General features: G+C 48.8%; 1 protein-coding gene across 1 annotated transcript in view; it reads left to right on the top strand.

The window, feature by feature from the left end:
- LYRM4 (LYR motif containing 4) overlaps positions 1-18,277 on the top strand; it is a 142,959-nt gene extending 124,682 nt beyond the window's left edge. Inside the window, exon 3 of the mRNA XM_081054760.1 lies at positions 17,083-18,277. Within this exon, the coding sequence (XP_080910886.1) occupies positions 17,083-17,151 (69 nt within the window). The 3' untranslated portion in view covers positions 17,152-18,277. The remainder of the gene's footprint in view (positions 1-17,082) is intronic.
- Positions 18,278-22,800: the final 4,523 nt, after the last annotated feature.

Here is a 22,800-nt window from a genome sequence, read left to right as displayed (position 1 = left end):
AAGCCAAGCCTTCAAAGGAGCGCGAGCTGTCTGAGAGGATCCCTAGCCCCGTCTCTGGGGAGCATCTCCTTCCCCCGTGGTGCTGGCAGCTTCACCTGTCACGCAGGTGAGATGGGGCCTCGCTCAGCGATGGACTGATGAACTTGGTCATCCCTCTCACAGCAGTTCACATCCAGAGTTGTATAAGAGCATCAGGAAGTGTGCAAGGAGAGGAGACCAGAGCACAGTAGTGAGGGCCCAGAAGACAAGTCACAGAAGGATTGTGGGAGTGCGGGGAGCATAATCTCCAAATCCACTTATTTGTGACAGTTCATTAGAAGTGGCCTCGGAAACTTTCAGGCAGGATTTCTTTTTCTGAAAAGGTAGGAAAAAATACAGGTGGCTTCTTTTGATCTGCTGTGATCAGCCAGGCAGCCTCTTAACTTTGACTTTCCTCAAGGGATGTGTCCAGCCCTACCAAGCCTGGCAGCTTAATTTAGCCCTTACTAAATTGGTGAGCTAAAGAAGAGACTTGGATGTGTGAAGCACGGGTACCCTTATCTTGCACCTCAGTGATTGCTCAGTTGGCCACGCCCACTTTCAGTGGGGAGCAGGGACTAGAGCAGCAGTGGCAGCCCGCTCCCAGGGCATGAACGTACCCACCGCAGTACTCTTCTTGGAAAACCAGTACGTACTTTATGCTTACAGAACATCTCAGTTTGGACTAGGCTGTTTCATGTGCTAAATAGCCACATGGCCAATAGGACAATGCAAGTACAGTCAACACAGAATCTTTAATGTCTTTTTCTAAACATCTTTTGACATATTTACTAAGATTTACATACCATACAAGTCATCCATTTAAAGTGTGTAACTCAGTGGTTTTTAGTATATTCAGACTTAAGCAACCATCATCATCGTAATCAATTTTAGGACATTTTCAGCAACCCCAAAGAAACCCAGTAGACCCTGGGAGTCACTCCACATTCCTACTCACCCTCACACCCCCAGCCCCTGGCAACTGCTAATCTACTCTGTCTCTATGGATTTCCCTATTCTGAATACTTCATAGATAAGAAATCTTACCATATGTGGCCTTATGTGTCTGACTTCTTTCACTGAGCATAATGTTTTCAAGGGTCACCCTTGATGTGGCATGTATCACTCCTTTCCTTTTTACAGCTGAACAATACTCCATTACATGGATCCATTGTATGGATATGGCACATTTATTTACCCATTCATCTATTAGATGGGTAGTTTCTGCCCTTGTTGTGAGCTGTGCTGCTGTGAACATTGTTCTCCGCCTTTTGGGTGGATACATGTTCTTGTTTCTCTTGAGCGTACACCTAGGAGTGGGACTGCTTCACAGATGCAGCTTTGCGCTGTATTAATTCTTTACACGGTGCCCTTGGCCGTATCTGCCTGTGGTTTGCATTCTTCAAATACCTGATGACTTATAGTGGCTGCACTGTAATCTCCCTGTGGTCTTAGAGGACTTATTTCCATTCCCCTGGGCGCTCTGACGAGCTGGTGCTGGTGGCAGCTGTGTCCAGGTCACCACCAACAGGGACATATACTTTCTTCACGGGTGAGGAAGCCTGTGCTCTCACAGCTCCCGGTGATCCTTCACTGTGCATTAGAAGAGTTTGGAATATTTCTGTCGCAAATAAGGGAAATGATCTTGATACCTAAAGGGCTCAAGTTTGTGGTAAACTCTCCAGTTTTCTGTAATAGATTTACAACGCTAAGTGACAGGATCACATCACTCGCATTAAGGAACTGTGTAGAAAGGAAAGGACAAGGGTGAGGTCTTTGCAAACAGTACTAGAACGCGTTGTCCCACGGGCCAGGCCATGTCCTCAGGGCTAGACCCAGAGTCAGGGTCCCTTCCTCTCGATCATGAGAGAAATGGATCATCTACCTTGTTTGAACTGAAAAGCAAATCAGAACTCGGTCCACATTAAGCTCCTTACAACGGGTTTAGTTAGGCACTCAAGTGTCAAAACGAAAACCCAGAGCACAGCTTTTATCACTGAGATCTATCATCAAAGGCTTCAACTGGCACTCTTTTTTTTTTTTCCTTTTTAAGATTTTATTGAGGAAGGGAAACAGGACTTTACTGGGGAATAGTGTGTTTTTTCCCAGGACCTCTCAGCTCCAAGTCCAGTCGCCGTTTTCAGTCTAGTTGCGGGGGGCACAGCCCAGCATCTCTTGTGGGAGTCGATCCGGCAACCTTGGTGTTGAGAGCTCGCACTCTTAACCAACTGAGCCATCCGGCCACAGGGAGGTCAGCAGCAGCTCATTGCCTTCCCTCTGAAGAGGGCGCAGCTCACTGGCCCGTGTGGGAATCGAACAGGCGACGCTGTTGCTGAGAGCTCGCACTCTAACCAACTGACCTAGCCAGCCACCCCTCCAGTGTCACTCTTTGTAGGAAAGAGCTGAGTCCTGAGATGTGGGAGTCTTTATAGGCCTTGTGTGTATAATTAGAGCATCTTATTCCTACACAGCCTTTTGCTCCTGAGAGGGCCGCCTGGGGAGAAGCTTTCCTCTGCCAGGCTCAGTGTTTGTCTGGTGACCGCCCAGTGTGCTGGTTTTGCCCCCCTTCTGCCAGCGCTGGCCCAGGGACCTCGCACAAGCGCCTCCTTTCCCTGGGATTCACTCGTTCATTCAGCAGAGATTGACTGAGATTCCATGCTAGGCACTGGGTATGGCTAATGGGGTGTTTGCTCACAGACTGGGTCACAGGCTCAGACCCAAGCTGCTCAGATACAAGCTTCCATGTTGAAGCAACAGCAAGTGACTGGCTACTCCAAGTTGCTTTGAAGGGAGGGCTGGAGCTCAGCGAGGTAATTCAACATGAGTGAGTAATGAAACCGCAGGCATTTCTTTGCCAAGAACTTGTGTGTGATCCCAGGGGAGGATTCTAGCAGCCTGTGGAGTGGACTGAGGTGGGACAAGGCCCCTTTCCTTACCATGGCTGTGCCAGCTGCGTCAGCAAGGTCACGAAAGCTATCCTACCGGTCTCCTATGACGAGGCCTGGCGTCCAGATTCCTACAAGGATACAGTTTCATTAGGGAATGGGACAAAAGCTAACTCCACTCTCCTGGGTGCTAGAGACATGAAACAGCACAGCCCCTGACACCACAGGCTCACAGCCTCATGTCAGAGACAGAGTGACTAATGGAATACAAAGGCGCTGTGGTGTGCCGGCTACATGACCGTCGGCCCAGAGGCCACAGGTCCATAGGGCCGCTTTCCTAAGCACGGTCAAAGGCCTTGTCCCAGCCCTCCTAACTCAGTAGCCTCTGGGGCTTGGCAAGGAGCCCCCCAGGAAATCTCAATACACACCAACCTTTGAGAAGCCCTGGCAGAGTGGGATGCTGTGTGCCTGCTTTGGGGGAGCCAGGCGGGGATGTGGGTCAGGGGAGACATCCTAGTTGGAGGGGCGCTGGATCTCATGCCCAAATCAGCCAGACTGTTTATTCTGCATTAACTGGCTGCTTTCATGCATTTATGTTAATTTCTTAAAATGTGTCCCCATTTTCCTGAACTAAGAAAGTCTCTCTTAGAGATCCATCTGTGAGGGAAATGCATTTCTGAAATCATACTTTTAGCCCAATCTGCATAAGTAAAGGGGGAAAAAGAAGAGTAGAAAAGAAAGGAGGAAACAAAAGGAACATAAACTCATTAATGTGTTTTCTAGAAAAAAAATCTTTTCTCCAAAATGTTTAAAAAGGGAGGAGAGGGAAATAAACGAAACTTGTCTACAACTGATAAATTTTCAGCTATGCTACTGAAAATGAGACAGAGTAGATCTATTGAAATACACTGTTTAACATTATAATTGTGAAGACTGTAGAAACATGGGAAAATGCGTTTGGTATTAGAATTCTAGATTAGTAACACCAAATAGTATATGTCCATGGTAGTGTATAAACAATGACTTTTAGCTGTTTATATGTAAACATGACAAAATTAGTATGCAAAAATAAAAACAAAGATTTGGGGAGGTGGGATTATGATGGGTTTTTTTTTAATTTCTGTTAATACTGTTTTTAAAAGTCCATACTGTATTCACAGAATTAACTGACATTTAAAGAGTTAGAATTTAGAGATTTGCTTCAAGTCAGGGTACTGAGTATTAACCCTGTGATGTTGGATAAATTGACTTTGCCTCTTAGACCCTTGATCTTTTAAGTGTAAAATAGAGATGATGGCGATGCCTGTTCTAGCTCACTTACAAGGATCAGATTAGACAGTAAAGTATAAATACTTCGTAAACTTTAAAGTTACAGATGTTAATTATTATTATAGTTATTATACACAGAAGTGTGAAGTTGTCATAATCTTAATAAAATGGCTTTAGTATGATTTCATTGAAGCAAACGAAAGTGAAGTAAAGGCCCATCTACTGGACTGAAGTTGCCTTAACACAATAGAATGGTCGCAGGCTCTTCTTAAAATCAGTCATGGCAGAAAGTTGGGGCAGGAAGAGTAATTTTCTTGTAATTCCCCTTAGCAGTTGAAGACAGCACATTTAAAGAGACAGCCCCTATCCTTCAGAGAAGAGCCATTATTTGTATATCGCGTCGCATCTTCTGCTGTGGCATTTTCTCTGGTGGGAGGGTGGGAGGAGGCTGAGGTAGCTGCAGAGAGCTCCTCTCTCTCAGCTGCCTCGTTCCTGGGAAGCCAGGAGGGCCCAGGAATGGGGCCGTGGACGGTGGTCCTGCACCAGGCTGACTGTGGCTCCCAGGCACCTCGTAGTCTGGGCTGAGCAGTGAAAGCAGGACGGGGCAGGAGAGCCACATGCCTGGCCACTCTGTGCTGGCCAGCGGGCACATGTGGCCTGTGATTCAGAGGCCGGCTTCTTTCCCATCAGGGAGTCAAGCTGGCAGTTGACCTTGAATGCTGATTCCCTCAGCAGGTTATTTGGGGCCTGGTTATTTCATCCACCTTGTGACAAGTTCAAAAGTCTGAATTGTCACTTACATGGTGAACAGTAGTGAGCACAGCTGCTGCATAAAAGGAGAAACGTGCTGATGTTGTTATAGAACCCTCTGGAATCCTTTCTTTGCTTCCTGGATGTTTAATTGGAAGGTATGTTCAGTAAGTGGGCTTCGGGGACGTCACTGGGCCCCGAAGGCTGTCAGAGAATTCCCCACGTCGTTTAAGAGCCCCAGGGACCAGGGCGGTGGGCTTGGAATGAGAGAAAGCTCCCCTGCCCTCTCGACCCTTGAATGCTAAGGAATACCAAGGAGCCACCACACTGGTCTGGCACCAAAAGAAGGCCCACCCACTGCCTCGTCAGACCCGTGGTGTCATTTCACGCTCTCCCTTCTAGCCTTCCCTCTTTCCCTCATCCACATTAACTTCCTGGAGCAAAATACAGGCCATTCTCTTCAGCAATCTTCACGTCCCCCCTGTAGAATGCTAGAAACAAAGAATAAAATGTGAACGTTATGATCCGTAGCAGCCTGTCACTACAAACATGACACCTTTTCAGTACTAGCCCAGGCTTACTCTCCAAAGTCCCTACCCATGGGTGCTGTTCAGTGTGCTTTACCACCAGTGACATAGACACTGACCAGGCAGAATGAAAGCTGGCCAAACTAGAACAGGACGGCAGCACACCAAGCTAGACTGAGGTCCAGGCATCCTGGGGGGGGAGGGGGCATCGTGGAGGGGGAACCCCAAGTGTGAGGAGCAGGCACCATGGAGGGGAGGGGCACGGGGAGCCCCAAGTGTGAGGAGCAGGCACCATGGAGGGGAGGGGCAGGGGAGCCCCAAGTGTGAGGAGTAGGCACCATGCAGGGGAGGGGCAGGGGGAGCCCCAAGTGTGAGGAGCAGGTACCATGGAGGGGAGAGGGGAGGGGGGAACCCCAAGTGTGAGGAGCAGGCACCATGGAGGGGAGGGGCAGGGGGAGCCCCAAGTGTGAGGAGCAGGCACCATGGAGGGGAGGGGCAGGGGGAGCCCCAAGTGTGAGGAGCAGGCACCATGCAGGGGAGGGGCAGGGGGAGCCCCAAGTGTGAGGAGCAGGTACCATGGAGGGGAGAGGGGAGGGGGGAACCCCAAGTGTGAGGAGCAGGCACCATGGAGGGGAGGGGCAGGGGGAGCCCCAAGTGTGAGGAGCAGGCACCATGGAGGGGAGGGGCAAGGGGAGCCCCAAGTGTGAGGAGCAGGCACCATGCAGGGGAGGGGCAGGGGGAGCCCCAAGTGTGAGGAGCAGGCACCATGGAGGGGAGAGGGGAGGGGGGAACCCCAAGTGTGAGGAGCAGGCACCATGGAGGAGGGAGGGGGAGCAGCAAAGGGAGGGACCCTGAGCAGCGGCCATTTACCAATGGTGTGGAAGTCATTCAGCATTTTAACCAGTCTGGCATATACTGGCTGCATATCAGCTTTGCCCTATCCCCTGGCCAGCAGGGACCTTGTTTTCCAATGGTCCCCCTCCCCGGGCATTTCTGAGAATCCCCTGGAGTCCTTACACGTATACTTAAGTGTCTCCTACACCCTGACAATTTGGGAATCTGTGGAGGGTGATGGCTCTCTTAATGTTTCAGGTTAAGATATGTAGGGCTGAGTCACGGTAAGCAGAGCTGTCCAGTGACTGCCCTCCACACGCTGCCCATCACAGCCGATGACCACAGCCAGCTCTTTTAGAGGTCTTCCGGCAGCTTGTTGGACTCCTCATGGCTGGGGGGAATGGGGAAGCGTGTGCTGGGTTGGAGCTGGTGAGGCACAGCCACTGAGTGTATGGGACCCACTGCTTCCTCTGAGGCCGTGCCAGGCGTTTTGGTTCACGGTGGTGTTTTTGTCTCATGTCCATTTTGGTGCTTTTTTCAGCCTGACTTCTGAGTGGGAGAGACAGAGACAGCCTGGTTAATCAGATGTGTTGGTGTGTGTCAGACCCAATGTTGTATAAGGTTTAATATCATTCCCGGGACCCCCAACCCCTGGGAAAATGAGGGTGTTGCTGCCCGTCTGACCTAATGTCCCAAACGCCACGTAGCAGGTCCCTGCGGGGCTGGAGCAAAGGGATCCAAGGCCTCTGTTCAAAAGAGAGATCTGTGTGTCCTGACATGCAAACATGTTGAGCTGGAAAGGGGCAAGTTGTCGGAAAATGTGTAGACTGTGATTTCTTGTTTGTTTCAGTTGTTCCCCGCCATTTCTTGATGACATCAGCCCGAGTTGGAGGTAGGGCGCCTGCCACCAGCCGTGGCGTCAGTCAGGAACTGTTGAGTGTGGGACAGCTGGGGAGAGACTGTTCTGGAGAAACTGCGCTGGGCCTAGGAGAGGGGTGAGCACAGCAGGGGAGGGAATGCTCATTGTCTCATCTGGGGCCACCTGCTCCTTCCTGACTTTGTAACAACAAAAATCGTCACACTCACCCCGTTTATAAAACAGGGCAGTAAATTAGCACATTTCAAAAGTAGGAAATTTTTTTAAAATTAGACTTGTATCTTCTGGTTCATACTCTGCACAGTCTTTTCAGTGTTTGGTGTCACTTCTTTGGTGCTGTAACCTTGACTTTGGATCTGCTGTGTTCATTGCGATGGAAGTCATGAGTCTCTGGTAGTGACAGATAATGCTCTCCCCGAACCTACGAGCCCACAAAGTCAGGACCATGTCAAACCAAACCGGGTCGTGTGGGTGACTATACTCTGCATGGTCCAACGAATGTGGTGCTGACGGGCGTCCTCTGATGAGGGAGACAAAGCAGAACCAAATGAAATACAGCCGTCCCGCAGGTCTCCAGAAAGGAAGGTGTCCTGAAAGGGGAAAAGTAGCACAGCGTCACCTGATTGTCCCAGAAACTCAGTCAATAATATCCCCTGAGCCGGTGATAAACATAGTGAGGACCATCCTGGGAATAGCAGCCTGGCCACCTGCATCCCCGTGTGACCTTGCAGCACCGCCAGGATTCGGGCCGTGCAGCTGTGGTCGTGGTGACCCGAAGCACTGAGTTCAGTCACTAGCATTTTTGCTGGGACAGCTGGCGGTGTGCCTGAGCTCTTGTTGTGACTGTTCCGGAGCAGTGCCAGGTTTCAGCCTGACATTATGATTGGGTCCTCAGTTCTGCCCAGTTCCCAGAAGGGCTTGGGGACTCAGTTACTGTGGTGCTGACACCAGCACCCTTGTGTCTGGATGCCTTCATCTCTCCGGCCTTAGTACTACAGCGCTTTACAGCGGACCCCAGGGGTCCGTGACCAGCTCTGTGCCCATCCCTCGATGTGCGAGTGTGGCAGGAGGACAGCCAGCCCCCGTCTCCTGTTTTATAACTAATTGTCTGCCCTCTGAGCAGCGGTGGAAATCATTCCCAGTGCCCGGCACCTCTAAAGAACAGGTTGTAGAGGATAGGAAGATGCGATCCCTGGCCTTCATCGTCACAGTGTGACACCTTAAAGTGGCAGTATGAGGTGCAGAGACACTTCCCTCCCCGGCCTGGTCTTGTAGTCCATGTCTCTACCCAAAGTGCACCTGATGGGTAAATATCTATCCCGGTTTTTTGGAAAAATATTCACCTGCTGCAAAAAAACCAAAACAAAAAAAAACCTGATAATAATTTTAAAATAATAATAATAAAGGCTCAGCCTGAATCCCCTTAGATTAAATGCTCTTTCTCACTGAAGAGTGCCAATCAAAAGCAAGGGAATGATTGACATGCATGGACCCACCCTCTCTCCTCCCCAGTGAGAAACTCCCTGAGTGGGTGGGGCCTGGGCCACATGTGTTCTGGAAGCTGACCCTGTGGTTCTGGGGCTAAGGCCTCGTTAGGGACCACTGCCTTACACGTGTACCTCTTCAAAAAGGATTTGTTCCTGGAGAGGGAACAATGTGCTTGTTAGAATGGGAACCCTTGCTGCCTGCCCACAGCTTCAGGCTCCTTTGGTGTCACAGTTCTCTGAGACCCATTGAATGGTTTGATTTCCTTTACTCTGATAACCTGGAATACAAAAGAAAGAGGCTACCACATGGCAGGCTTTTCTTAAAAAAAAAAAAACAACCTCAGACATGCAGAAAAACAATGGAATGGCCCAGAAATCTGACAACAGTGGGTAAGAGTTAGGGCAGCCACGTAATTTATGATCCAAGCCAGGACCCTTGAGAGAGAAAGAAGTGTCTGTTAATCACGCTGGGACAATGTGTAAACCAGATGTGTGCTCATGCTAATGAGACTACACACTCTGGCATCTGGTTTCTCACGTGTCTCTACAAGCAAGGATGAAACACATGACTTGTTAACTGTCATGTGGGACTTGGAAGAGATCTGAATTTGTTCATCACTCTGCCAGGAACATCACAAAGGAAGTAAAAAGAAAAGGTCAACTCCTCACCACTTTCCCCACATGAGGGGGAATAACTTGGATAACTCTGTAATCCAAGGCTTACAGAGTTAGATGGAGATGGAGAGTGTGTGGGGGCAGGAAACTCATCCTTGCCGCCTTTGAACCAGCCTTCTTTCTCTGCTGGTACATTTAATTGTTGACTGAACTTTCAAAAATCTAGTTTGAACACTTCAGACTTCTTCGATGGTATAAAATGATGTCAAAATTAACAATAGTAATATTATATGTAAACATTGTGAAAAACAACTTAGGCTACTGGATTCAAGAAAGAAAAAAGGCATGTACATCGGGCTATTTTTAGAGGAAGACCATGTGACCAGTAGTCATAAGTTTAGGTCTCATAATGCCTCTCCTTGCAAAATGGAAAAGACTGAAAAAATTCTGCATCATTTCATGTATCCCTATTTCAGTTTGCTTCGTTAAAAAAATTGTTAGGGAACATAAATATGATAAAATGGTCTGTTTGGAAAATGTTTGTTACTGTGGGCAACCTGACGCTCGCAGGCTGTGATGGCAGGTCTCCTCTCAGGGTGTCTGTCACCAGAGGGAACTGCTGCGTGAATCTCAGGCAGCGTGGAAAGTGTCCACGTGGTTAGAGGACGGGGAGGGGCACACAAGTCCTACTCACCTACCATGGGACAGGTGACAGGTGACAGAACGTGTGCTCTGGCAAGAGTCCAAAAATCTGAAATCCTCCTATCAAAGATTCTGGCGGGCCCAGTTGCTCAGGTGGTTGGAATGCCAAGCTCCTAACACCTGGGGTCACCAGTTCAATTCCCACATGGGCCAGTGAGCTGCGCCCTCTACAGCTAAGATTGTGAACAACAGCTCCTCCTGGAGCTGGGCTGCCCTGAGCTGCCGACCAGCCGCTGCCGACCAGCCACTGGCGACCCACTGCCTCAGCCGGGGGAGCGCAAGGCTCATAACACCAGCATGGCCCAGAGAGCTGTGTCCTACACAACTAGACTGAGAAACAACGGCTTGAACTGGAGTAGGAGGGGGTGGAAAAAGAGGAAAAAAACAAAAAGATTCATTATGCTAGTGGCTCAAAGGTTTGGGGGGACCTTCCAAAGCCCCTATCAAATGTAGGTATCTCAGGAAAATAATACCTTATAAATATGCCTCAAGCTGGGTGTGAGGAGGTGCTCAGAGGCTCAGGATAAATAAAGGCACCTGGAAAGGCCTGAATTACTGGACAACTTGGGGAAACATTTTTATACCGAAAGGTGCAGAAATGCATTAGGAACAGAGTACATCAGTTACACAGAGATCAGTAGGAGGCGGCAAAGCTGTTGTAGGTACCAGAGCCTCTTCAAGCGGAGGGGTTGGGGGTTCTCAGGCTGGTGCCACGCTGTTTTAATTGTATCTCAAAAATGCTGTAATATCTTCCTTTTCAAAGTGTTTGTTCTTATTCTTGGCTTCCTATTCATTCAAAGAAACGTTAAAGTCATTTTCTCATGTCTCAAAAAAAATCCCATTAGGATTTTTATTATCATTGTGTTAAACATAAATTAATTTGGCCAAAAATTGACATTTTTGTATGGTTCAGTTTCTCCATGAACATTGCATATCTCATTTCACTCAAACTTACTTTATATTTCTAAGTGTTAGTTTTCTTTCTAAACATCACATACATTTCTTACGAAGGTTATGTGTAGGTGTGTTACTTTTGTTGTTGTGACCGTTACTATTGTGTTTTCTCATTGTATTTTCAGTGTGATCCACTTAGATGCTGGCTTCTTATATGTGAAATGGAAGGGCAATTACACTCTTTCCAAATATGAAGATTAAACCCCAAAGATGGATTTTGCTTGTGAGAGCCTGTAAATTGATGATGATAATGGTATCTTCCTCATAAAGTTGTGAGATTAAAAGAATGAAATACTTTTAGTTAATTTATTTAATTAATTAGATGCTTAGAATGGTGCCCAGCATACAGTAAGTGCTCATTAAATGTTACTCTTTCATCATCATCATTTTTTAGTAGTAGTATAATCAGTACAATATCAGAGGCAAGATTTGGCACTTTCCCCCATCAGACGAGGACTCAGCCCTGCCTGGGTGGTTTTCCCATCCTCAGAAAGGGAAAAGAGCAAGAACAGGGCTTCACAAGCAAAGCCAGGCGTCAGCGTGTCTCCCATAACTTCCAGTGTCGAGGGCCCCTCCTTCTCACACCAGGCTGCCCTGAGCATCTGAAAGCATCCTGGGTCCTTCCTGGACAGAGTCGAGGAAAGAATGGGCTCAGCCATCCATCTTCAAGTCCAGCTCAGGAAGGTGAAGTTCAAAACCAGGTGGTGGTCTCTGACACAACTGATACCTTCTCTCCACAGTGTGGGTGGTTTAATAATTATGAAATCATAGACTCTTACAGCTAGAGGGTGAGTCTTCTAGATCCTTGAGGTCAAGATCTGAGATCCTGTGGTATTCAACTTGACAGTAGATGGGCCACACACATAAGTGACATTTAACAAGCCCTTACTGCATGCCTGGTACTATTCCTATTTAATGCTCCCAACAGCAGGAAGACATTTAATGTATCTGGGCCCCAGTAAGTATGTGGGGCAACTGGTACAGTTTCTTACAGTCTGGTATCTCATTTGATTCTTATAACAACCCAGTGACATGGCAGGAAGTAGCAGAGGCCCCACTTCAGCGTCCGCCCCCACCCCCCCACACACACCCCAGGCGATTGAACCCAGCTCCTCTGAGTGAATCAGATTGAGATGTGCTGCATGGGAGACAGCGCATGGCTTCAGATGAGGAAGCAGTGAAAACCTAAAACACTGTGCGGGTTTTATTTTCTTGGATCCTCTTCCTTCCTCCCCAGCAGGTTATTTGTCTAATGAGTCTCACAGCTTGTAAGTGTTCCTCGGCCATACGAGTCATCCCATCTACTTGCAGTTGAGTAATCTGTGTATCTTCCTAATGGACTGTAATGCCGACTCCTGAAGGTTATAGAAGTGTGATCAGCTTTAATGATCCATTTATGCATGGTAATGGTCTCATGTGGCTGTTTAAGTCAGTCTGGGACTCTGGAGGGACTGGGAATTGAAGCTGGTAATTGCACTTCTGGCTTCCATTGCCCAGTTCCTCTCACCTGCAGCTGGGAAGCGGCATGCTCTGTGATTACTGCAGCGCCTGTCCCTGCTGGCCCCCTGCTGCGTACTCACACATCTTACAGCCCCCATCACTGCAGCAGGACAGTTACACAAACATTCACTGCCACATCTCTAATCCTCACTGAGGTAACATTTTAATATCTCTCCTTTGGGACCTGCATATTTCTCCCTTGCCTCCTCTGTAATTGCTCTGGGTTAATCCCTTATAGCCTTGGATTGTAACTTTCAACCTTCACTGGGCCAAATTTAAATCATTTGATTTTGCTTAACAGTGAGCGGACATTCTTGTTAACAGTAAACAGCCCTGTCACTATTTTTATTCACTTGCCCTTATCACTTCCATATTCCCATGAGTAGCTCACCACCAAAGCACTTCATAATCCCTTATCGGTCCGAGGTTTAGAACGAGTGGACGTAGGTCCTTATAACGAGGGACAGCAGACGCTGTCTTCTTAGTTACTGAGTACTCACTGAGCACCCACCACGTGTCTGGCACAGTCCTAACCCTGCTGTGAGGCAGCTAAGTCCGGGAGAATGGGGGCCCTTCCTTTCTCCTACTCCCCGTCAGTCACCGCTAGTCATGCAGAGGAGCTGAGGCAGCACACAAGCGGTGACAGCATAAGGCCACCCGAGTATCACAGAGGTGGGTGTTCCCAGGAGAGAGAGGGGACCCAGGGAAGCTCCATGCACTACCCCACCAGGAGGATGGGCTTTTGCTTGGTGGGCATCGAGTGAGTTTTTCCTTCCTGGTGGAGTAGCCTGAGCAAAGACACCGGCTGTGAGACCCAAGGTCTTATGGCCATCAGTGGGAAGTGCACTGGCACGCAGCTGTGCTGGCGGCCATCAGAGGACTGTAAATGTCAGGCCATGGGCCCTGCAGATGAAAGATACTAACCTTTGCGCCCTCTTAGCATCATTAACATTAAGATCTTAGTTCATTTCCCCCACCCCCATCAGCCATGAAAGTGGTATTCTTACCCACACAAGTCATTCTTCCCCTTACTGTTGTTTGATTCCTCCTTTATATGTCCTCCAAGTGTCCTCTGGCCTGCTCCGCTCGGTGCTTTCTGTCTCCTCCTTATTTCAAGCCAAAAGCATCTCCCATCTGCACTCTTGCTGGGCTCCTGCCTTCATACTGAAACAAAGTGATTTGTAATCACAAATCTGAGTGAGTCTGTCTTGCACTTTTGGCATTTTAAAATCGCCCTCAGGATGAGTTAGCACCCATGACCTGCCCTGGCCCACGTTTTACTCTCTTCTCTACCCCCACCCCATCCACGCTCACTGCCCGTGAGGTCTCTGACAGTCTCCAAAGCCCATGTGATGTGCCTTCACACAGGATTCCATCCATCTGGAATGGGCTTCTCGCCCTCCCCTGGCTCCCACTTCTCTGCCCACTGTACTCCTGAGCCGTCACTTAAAATTCATGTCTGAGAAGCCTTCCCGCCTTCCCCAGGCGGAGTCCCGTCTCCTTCCGAGTTCCTCTGCCAGCACCCACCAGCCATAGGCCGGTTATCCCCCTCCTTGCTAGGTCTGCCCCTAAATGCAGAGCTTCTGAGGGAGGAATCCCATCTTCACATCTCACTCAGCACAGGGCCCGGCACAAAAGGTGCTCACCCTCGTGTGCCCAATGACGAGGGCTGCAGCTACCCTCCCAGGCCTCCTCCAGGGTTAGCTGGGTCTTTCACCCAACAAGCATTTCTGGTTGTCTGCTGTCGGTGACCAGCCTTTTACCTGTGAGAAAGAGCCCTGCCTGGCCTCTGTCTTCCTGCACGGACATCAGCTCACCAGGACATCTGGCTCCAGTTCCTCTCATTCACTCACCACTGACCCCAGGACACTGACGTGCGTGGTTCACCAGCCCTGCCTCTGAGGGACCCCCAGAGCAGTGGGATAGATAGAGAAGGGACACACGTGAACTTGAGCACATCACCTCACACAGGCTTTATGTGCAGACCGCACAGATGGTCCAGACGGGCTGCAGAGTGGGGAGGGCAGTTCACTAACTCACCTCCTGGATTGCTGGCCTGTAGGTAGAGGGAAGAGAGCCATCCTTTCAGGAAGCGACAGGAAAGCAGTCACACGTCCAGTTGCTGCAACACATTGATTCTCACCTCCCTGTCTGCAGTGACTGTCTCTTGGCCAGGTTCCCACCAGCTGTGTCCAGGGCTCTTGTACCATGGAGGTGCCACACTGGCCCAGGGCCTTCACACGTCCTTCTTTTGACATCTGCTAGATTTATGTAAGGCCCAAAGCCTATTGGAGCAGCAAGGGGCTGTAAAGATCACCCAGGAATAGCCTCTCATTTTACAGATGAGAATGCTGAGACCAGAGGGACAAGGTAGAAAGTGTCACTGAGTGGCAGAGCCATGGCTACAGCCCAGGGGTCCTAACTCCCATGCCCAGGGTCTTTCCAGGATCCCACCCTTTTCTTTTTCTGTGTCAGAGCATACGGAGCACATGGGTGGATACTGGGCCATTCAGAGACCATCCAGCGTTACCACAAGTGTCTGAGCTGGGTCCTAGCAACACGCATTTTAGTCACAGAAGCTGAGAGTTGGAAGGAGCCCATCTGGTTCCACCTCTGCCTGGCTTATATATTCCTTCTCCATGCTCACTTTCTACTCCTCACAGTGACAGAATTACAGCTTCCCAAGGCAGCCCCTTCCATTTTTGAACAGCTCTAATAAAGAGTTTCCTTGTACCACCTCAAAACTTCTGCTCGCCACTAGAGCCTTGACAAGCACTCATAGACCATGGAATTACAGATGCTTCTAAGGGGTTCCTAATGGACCCTCTGAAATCCATTAAATATGAAACAGGCTCTCAGGTAACGGAATCATTTGAGCTGTTACATAAAATTATTTTCATTATTCTAGATTAGTTATGGGGGAGATCCCTAAAAAGTAATTTTAGAGAAAAAAAGTAATTTTTTTCTTTTAAAATAATTGTTAGTTTAGCCTGTCCTCTAAAACGCATTGACAGTGGGCCCGTTTGTCAGTTGAGGTTAGAATGTAAACATAAAACGTATCCTGTCCAGTGTGGAGAAGGCTGCTGACCTTCCTCCTCTGCAGCACGGTAAACACGGCTTCAGCTCACCCAGCAGCGATTGCAGGTTGTCAAGGGGGCGGCCAAAACAAGCCCTTCTGCTCCGCTCATCACCTCGATAGCTGGATCCCTGAGCAACCCAGCCCAGCGAAGCTCCACCCCAGGCAGTTTGTAACTGCACTGTTCCCAGTGGTCCAGACCCCAGGCCGCTCCGTCTGCTGGCGTCAGGTGTGTGCGTCTTTCATATTGACGAGAGGGAGGACGTGACACGTGCGCGAAGCTCATGGCTGTGCCTTTGTAGGCGCTGTGCCCGAGCTCTCATTCTCCACCACGCCCTGTTTTTAAGTTACAGAATTCACTTGCAACTGAGAATTCCGACATGATCATGATCAACCTCATCCCCTAACTCTCCACTATGGACTTTGGCTCTTTTTAGATGACGTGGCTTTTCCTCACCTCTTCCTTCACTTCCCCAGCACCAAAGCAGTGCTGTGAGCTGTTACTGCTCCCAGGCCATCAGGAAACCCCTGTGCATATGGGAGATGGGAACGTAGCAAATGACATGAAAACAGAAAAACCCAGCTACAGCTTTGGGGGCCGTGGTCAGTGAAAGCGACACTGTACCTTAGTAGTGACATACTCTCCCCTCTTCCTGAACCATCACTTTTAAGTAGAATGTGAAGGCAAGAGGGGAAAACCAGTGAGTGCCTTGTTTCTGACCCCTGGCCCCTCTGGGTGGCTGCACTCACCTTTGGAAGTTTCCCTCTTTTACTTAAATAGCAGTTACTCACCCCAAATCACCCACAGATCGTGCTCAACTGCTCTGAAATCCAGATAGATTTTCTAACACTCAGCCCTTTCTTCACCAGTTCTACTAATTCCTAAGACGGCATCACTCAGGAAGTGCTTTTGGAGAAAAGTGGTGATGAATACCTTTTATTTCAAAGGAAGAACAGGTCGCCCGCTGTGACCCCAGGTTATGGCTCCAGGACCCACATGGGACAATGGGATCATTGGGGCACTAACTGAGACACTTAATTTAAAAAGACACTTGAAAAGTCCAGGACAGGACAGACTGTGGGTGGTGGGGCACAGGCTGCTCTCAGCATTGCCCGGCGGCAGCCCAGTATCGTTGGCATTGCCCTAGATGCCATCTCTTTTCTAGCCCAACACAGACGAACTCATCGCTGCTTTTGCTGAGTCCGTCCTTATGGAAGAAACTGTTCTAAAGGAAGGAAATCCTGTTAGAATGAGGAGTTGCTGTGCACACACCTGGTGGCTGTCCCACAAGCCGCCAGGTGGGGAACCTGGTAGACGGTCTCCCCCAGCTCAGGACAGCCCATGAAGCCAAGGCAGCAGCAGCTGCTGCTGCCATTTCACAGGCAGGCAGGAATGAAGGGAGCGGGATGGTGCAGGGAGTTAGCGGAGGCGAATCTGGTGACCGCACTTGGCCCCACAGTGCAGTTTCCAGCAGGGAACAGCCCCGTTTGGGCAGACATTTGCACTTAAGTGTTAGAAACACTTTCTGACCTTTCACAGCTAATGGAGTCCCATGGTTCTTGATGTGTGTCTTTTCTTTGCCTTCAGGTTCACATTGGCCAACTGTATTCTACTAACAAGCTTATCATTGAGAATCAAGAGAAGCCCAAAACCTAAGGACCACACCACTAGCCACCACCAGCAACTGTGGACCACCTTCAGCATCCATTCTGTGCTTGCGACGCGGGCTCCCAACAGACCATGAGTGGCCTCCTGCATCAGCTTGCCCTGTAGGAACTGATACATTCAGTGCGGTTTCCATTCTCCTGCAGCCTTAGTGGGAGAGGGTGGCTCTGTCCTTGGTTCAAGTGTTAGAATGAAGAGCTGGCACTCACTCAAAATAATGCTGCATGTTCCTGGGTCTCCTCTGCACCCGCCCCTCTGTGGTAGCTCATCGCTTGTATAGAGCATCTCCAGACGTTGTTTCTCGGTCCTTGACAATAAACAGAATCGTCTTCCAAAGCCTCCCACCCTGGCCTCACTCCGCGTGATGAATGCACTTCCGTTTCGTGCTGGTGCAGCTCCTGTGGAGGACAGTGGAGGGAACAGCAAGGAGGTTCCAGCCCTGCGCTGAGTCCTCCCTTTGAACAAGCAAGGCTAGGCACCAGGAAATATTTCGGGGGCAGGAAGGAGGAGGGCAGGGCTGAGGGGGTAGAGGGTGCACCCTGTGGTTGGTGCCTGGGCCCAGTGCCGCCACAAGGTGGCAGCAGGTAGGTGGGCACCCCTGGGGGCGGCCCTCCACTGCTGGGGGCGGCCCTCCACACCTGGGGGCGCCCTCCACACCTGGGGGCGGCCCCGCAGAATCGTCAGTCACTGGAGGTGACCCCCTGTATGCTGAAGTTGAAGAAGTGCTGTTCCCAAAGTCCACTTACTGAGGCAGAGGCACCTGGAGGGTTTGAGAGTTTTTACAAGCAATTTCTCGGTGCTTTGCTCTCCTTGGATTCTGATTCAGGGAGAGGTGAAGCACAGTAATTTATACATTTTTAAAGCCCTCCTATTGTTCTTTGTGTTTAGCCAGCTCCAAACACTCTGCTCTCTGAGTCTGTTAACAGGTAAGAAAGATACTGGCATGCATTTATCCTTGGAAATACATGGGGCAAAGGTATTAAATAACTTACTTCTGGAGATTTTATGAGAGATTCAGACGCTGAGTGATTTCTTGTTTCCCTTTGTAAACAGTACTAAGTGAATTCATTACTTATGTATGTAGGTTTGGAACAGACTCATAAATATTTACAGGTCCTAGAAAGGCTGTGAGTGTCACCTACATGCCACTGAACTGCCTCCCGCCCCCCATCCTTTTATTCTCACAGTCATGTGTGTAGAGCATGAAGTCTGGGGTCACATCCTTACGCTCATGTTAAAAGGTCACGTCTGCCACCGACCGCATCTGTGGATTGGAGCTTTTGTAACGGTACGTTCAAAATAGACAAAACATGCAGTCACACTATTTGGCCATGCAACCTGTGACTCGGGGGTGCTTTTGCCTTTGGATAAATTCTCACACACCTTGATGCTAAGCAATTCTTGGTGGGTCCGGATTGTCTCCAAACAGTTTGCAGTCTCAGGGCTGCGGTGTGAGAACAGCCTTTCAGCGAGGGCGAATGCCGCAGTGTGGGAAATGTGCCCTCCCCGTCCCTCTGCCTCATGGGCAGAGTCTCCCAGCCCTGGGTCACTTTGCACTCTGCTTCAGTAGGGTGTCTGGCCATTCAGCACCAACACCAATGGTGCTGGCTAACGGATGTCACTTCTGGTTCTACTAAATTAAAGCAGCTGCTACTTGGAAACCCCTAGGTCTAGATTTAAACCTCTCCCCTGCAAGTCTCGAATTGCTAGCAGGTTCACAACTCCACAGGAGACTTTCCTCCCAGATTTTAGTCTCAGGCAGTGCACCCAGCAAACTTAGCTTGTTCTGCAGCCTCTAACAGCAGGTTGCCTTTATGTTAATTAAAGCACATGAATGTGTTTGAACATGCCCGAAACCTTAGTAAACGGAGCTAATTTTTGTTACTCAGACAAAACTATTTAGAATCTGTGGAAAAGCATGAATGAGAATTCAGTGATAAATGCCACAAATGGGGGTCTTGATCCTCAAATATCAGGTGTCAGTGCAGCAGGCAGAGCCCTACACTGAGTATTCCTCAATCCAGAGGACCCCACATTGGCTCTCCTATTAACTTCTCCTGAGACAAAAGCCACTGGGCAAGCATGACTGCTTTCTAGACCTTTAGAGATAACACTTGATTGTCTGGCTATAATGATTTAACACCCAGGAAACTGTATGGCCAGGTGCCGAACTGTTCTGGTGGCTGCTCCCTAGATGGTGGAACTGAAAGTCACCGTGGAATTGATGTAGCTTGCTTTCCATCGACTCTGCCCCACCACCAAGAACACTCACTGTTGACTCGCTGCGTCCATAACCTCACCCAGCGTCTCAAGTCTCTGAATACAACCTATAGGGCAACCTGACATCCAGGAGCAAAGGGGACAGGCTGGGTGAAGGCTGCAAAGATGACAGAAATGTCAGAGCTGATAGACATCAAGAGTTCACCTCATCTGACCCTGAGATCGGCAGGCGGGAAAACGAGGGACCTGAGCTCCAGAACTTTGCAGACCCAGGTTCTTGCCCCTGTACCCCTTGCTCTCATCTTTCAAGTGACTCAGTATTGACCTGCTGCTGCTGGGGCCAGGCAGAGACAGTAAGACACAGCCCCTGCCGTCACAGAGCTTGCAGTCCAGCAGGGGATTAAATGAGAAAATGACAAACCTGAGGAGTGTTATAAAGGGTGAAACACAGGTGCTCTAGGACCTGACGGTGAGGCTCGGGAAGGCCTCCCTGAGGAAGGAAGATTCCAATTTAAGATTAAATGAGGAGTAGGCTGGGAAAGTGTAGGGAGAGGAGCTCTCTAAGCAGGAGCAGCATAAGCGGGGCCCTGAATCAGGAAGAATACGGTGCGAGGAACTGAAGGAAACCCAGGGTGGCCGGCAGGTGAGGACGGATAGAAAGGTGGGGACCACGCTGGAGGTCTCTGGAAGCCTTGGCCTAAGGACTGTGAGAAGCTATTAAAGTTTTTAAGCAGGATGATTGTGTTTTTAAAAGGTCACATTGCTGTAGGGAAATAGATTGAGAGAGATGCAGGAAGACCAACTTTGGGGGGAGGGTGGGGAGATGGATGGATCGAACACTATAATCCAGGCAGGAGATAGTCGTGGCTTCACCTGGGAGGGTGACAGTTGTGACATAGGGTCAGCATCACCCTAGGAGAACTTGCTGCGGCAGCCTACTCTTCCAAGAGGGACCAGAGACGCTGAGCCTGGCCGGATGAGCCAGTACCCAGCTGACCTCAGACAGCCAGGGCCCAGCACAGCCGCCAGCCAAGCCCAGCTCACGTCAGTCAGCTTCAGCCACCCCTCAGACGTGGGATAAAGTATTGGTCAACACACCGAGTGTTGGGGTAGCTCGTTACAACTCAGGATGAATACTCAGATCTAGGATATCTTAGCTGATTACTTAGTTGATTACTTAGTTGATTACAGGAGCTTAGTGAAGCCCCTGAGAATGCTCGTTGCACAAATGAACCGAAACACCAGCAGGACTTGGGCTCCCTGCATCCCAGGTCAGCAAACGCCTTGTCGCCAATCTAGTATTTGCCAGTTGTCACAGAAGGACCTGGAAAAAAGCCAGAACTTGATAGAGAAAGCAGTGGTTTATGACAGCAGGCTGTTTTTCGGACAATTTGCCCAGAATCTTGGGACAGTGGCTCACCTCGCCTCTGAGAACAATAGGGTAGTCACTTTTCCATCGTTCTGTGGCCCTTACTAGTACTCTAGGCACCCTCTCATGATTATTGCTTTTCATGTTGGGCTCCATTTGGGGAGTAAGATAGATGCTCTTGCTTTGGCCCACGAGCAAAGTTTTGAGTCCAAAGACCCCAAAAAGAACCCAGAAGGAGAACTCTCAGGGATGAATCAACTGTGTTCTTTACCTGGGGAACCACTGACACCACAAGGGCAGGAGCAAACAAAGTCAGTGTCTTGTTGTCTGGAAATTAGACAGAAGCAGCTGTTGACACCAGTGGAGCTGGAACTGCACGTGTTCTCAGACTCAGCAGACTGCCTTGCTGACCCGTATGGCCGTGGCAGCCAGAAAGCATTCTGGCTGGACGTCCCAGAGAAGCCGTTGCCAAGGATCAGCAGGAAACAAGGAAATCTGCTTCCTATAAATGACCTGCATCCTTTTCCTACTAATGTGATGAGCTTTCTTAGGAAGTTCAATAGTACCAAGTAGAAACCTTTTTTTCTCTTCAGCCAGAAAGTTACTTTATTTACTTTGATTGTATCATGTCTGTCAGTTTAACATTGCCAAAATATTTCATTAGAACTTCTCATCAGTTACTAAGTGAAGTTATGTGACTTCATCTGTCTTGAATACAGAGACAATTTAATAACAATATAATTGGTTTTAAGTTTTTAAAGGAGTGTTAAATTTAGGTGCAGTACGTAATATACACAACACGTAAGATATGTGATGAAGGACTATGATATTACATCATGCTAAGTGTCTTGTCAAGATTTGCCAGATACACTCTCCCATTCCTGCTTCAAATATGGAGCATATTTAGGATCATTAATTTGCCCAATTGTAGCATGTTTCACTGTAAAAACACAGCCTTACATTTCCTTGAGGGACTCTATAACTAGAAGCTTGTTCAAAGGGAGAAAACAATATATCAGTAATTAAGACTACAAAAGAGGAAACTTTTTTTTTAATTGGAACACAGGAATACGGTGCGATGGGAAGAATGGGATCGGCGTAAACAAATGCACGGGGATGCCGTCACGTACGAGGGAACTCCTGCTGGACCACAAATTGACTTTGTGATGCTGTCTAAGTACCGTCACCTTGGACCTTTGCTCCTTCTGGGGCAAAGTAGGGTGGACAGATCCCAGGACCCCTGGTGACCTTTCCAGCTCTAAAGCCTGCAAGTCCTGTTAAATCAAAAGGAAACCATTCTTTTTTTTAATTAATTTTATTGGGGTGACAATTGTTAGTAAATTTACATAGATTTCAGGTGTACAATTCTGTATTACATCATCTATAAATCCCATTGTGTGATCACCACCCAGAGTCAGTTCTCCTTCCATCACCATATATTTGATCCCCTTTACCCTCATCACCCACCCCCCACCCCCTTACCCTCTGGTAACCACTAAATTATTGTCTGTGTCTATGAGTTTTTGTTTCTCATTTGTTTGTCTTGTTCTTTTTGGTTTATATACCACATATCAGTGAAATCATAGGGTTCTCTGCTTTTTCTGTCTGACTTATTTCACTTAGCATTATTCTCTCGAGATCCATCCATGTTGTCACAAATGCTCCTATATCATCTTTCCTTAACGCAGAATAGTATTCCATTGTGTATATGTACCACAACTTCTTTATCCATTCATCTATCGAAGGACATTTTGGTTGTAGGAAACCATTCTTGAGACCCTCTAAATGTTAGTTTTTGGACTAATTAGCAGAAAATTTCAGGAGGAGTCCCCGGCATTGGTGGTCTTGCTTTGTGTGGAGGTTTGGTGCTGTTTTAGGTGGGCAGAACTTTCGGTCCAGCCCATGGGCCATGAGAGACCACATCTGGGGTTAACCTGGGCAGCGAAGCCATCTGGGCCCTCTGCAAAGGTACAGGGAACTCTGGGAGAGGCCCTTGGCCCCTGGGAATCCTCACCGCCTCCGGTCTGGTGTCTGACCCAACAAGTATGTTT

This window comes from Rhinolophus hipposideros (genome assembly GCF_964194185.1).
Source record: "Rhinolophus hipposideros genome assembly, chromosome: 8".
Classification (NCBI taxonomy): Eukaryota; Metazoa; Chordata; class Mammalia; order Chiroptera; family Rhinolophidae; genus Rhinolophus; species Rhinolophus hipposideros.
The sequence above is the reverse complement of the archived record's forward strand: the minus strand, read 5'-3'. Positions and strand labels throughout refer to the sequence as shown.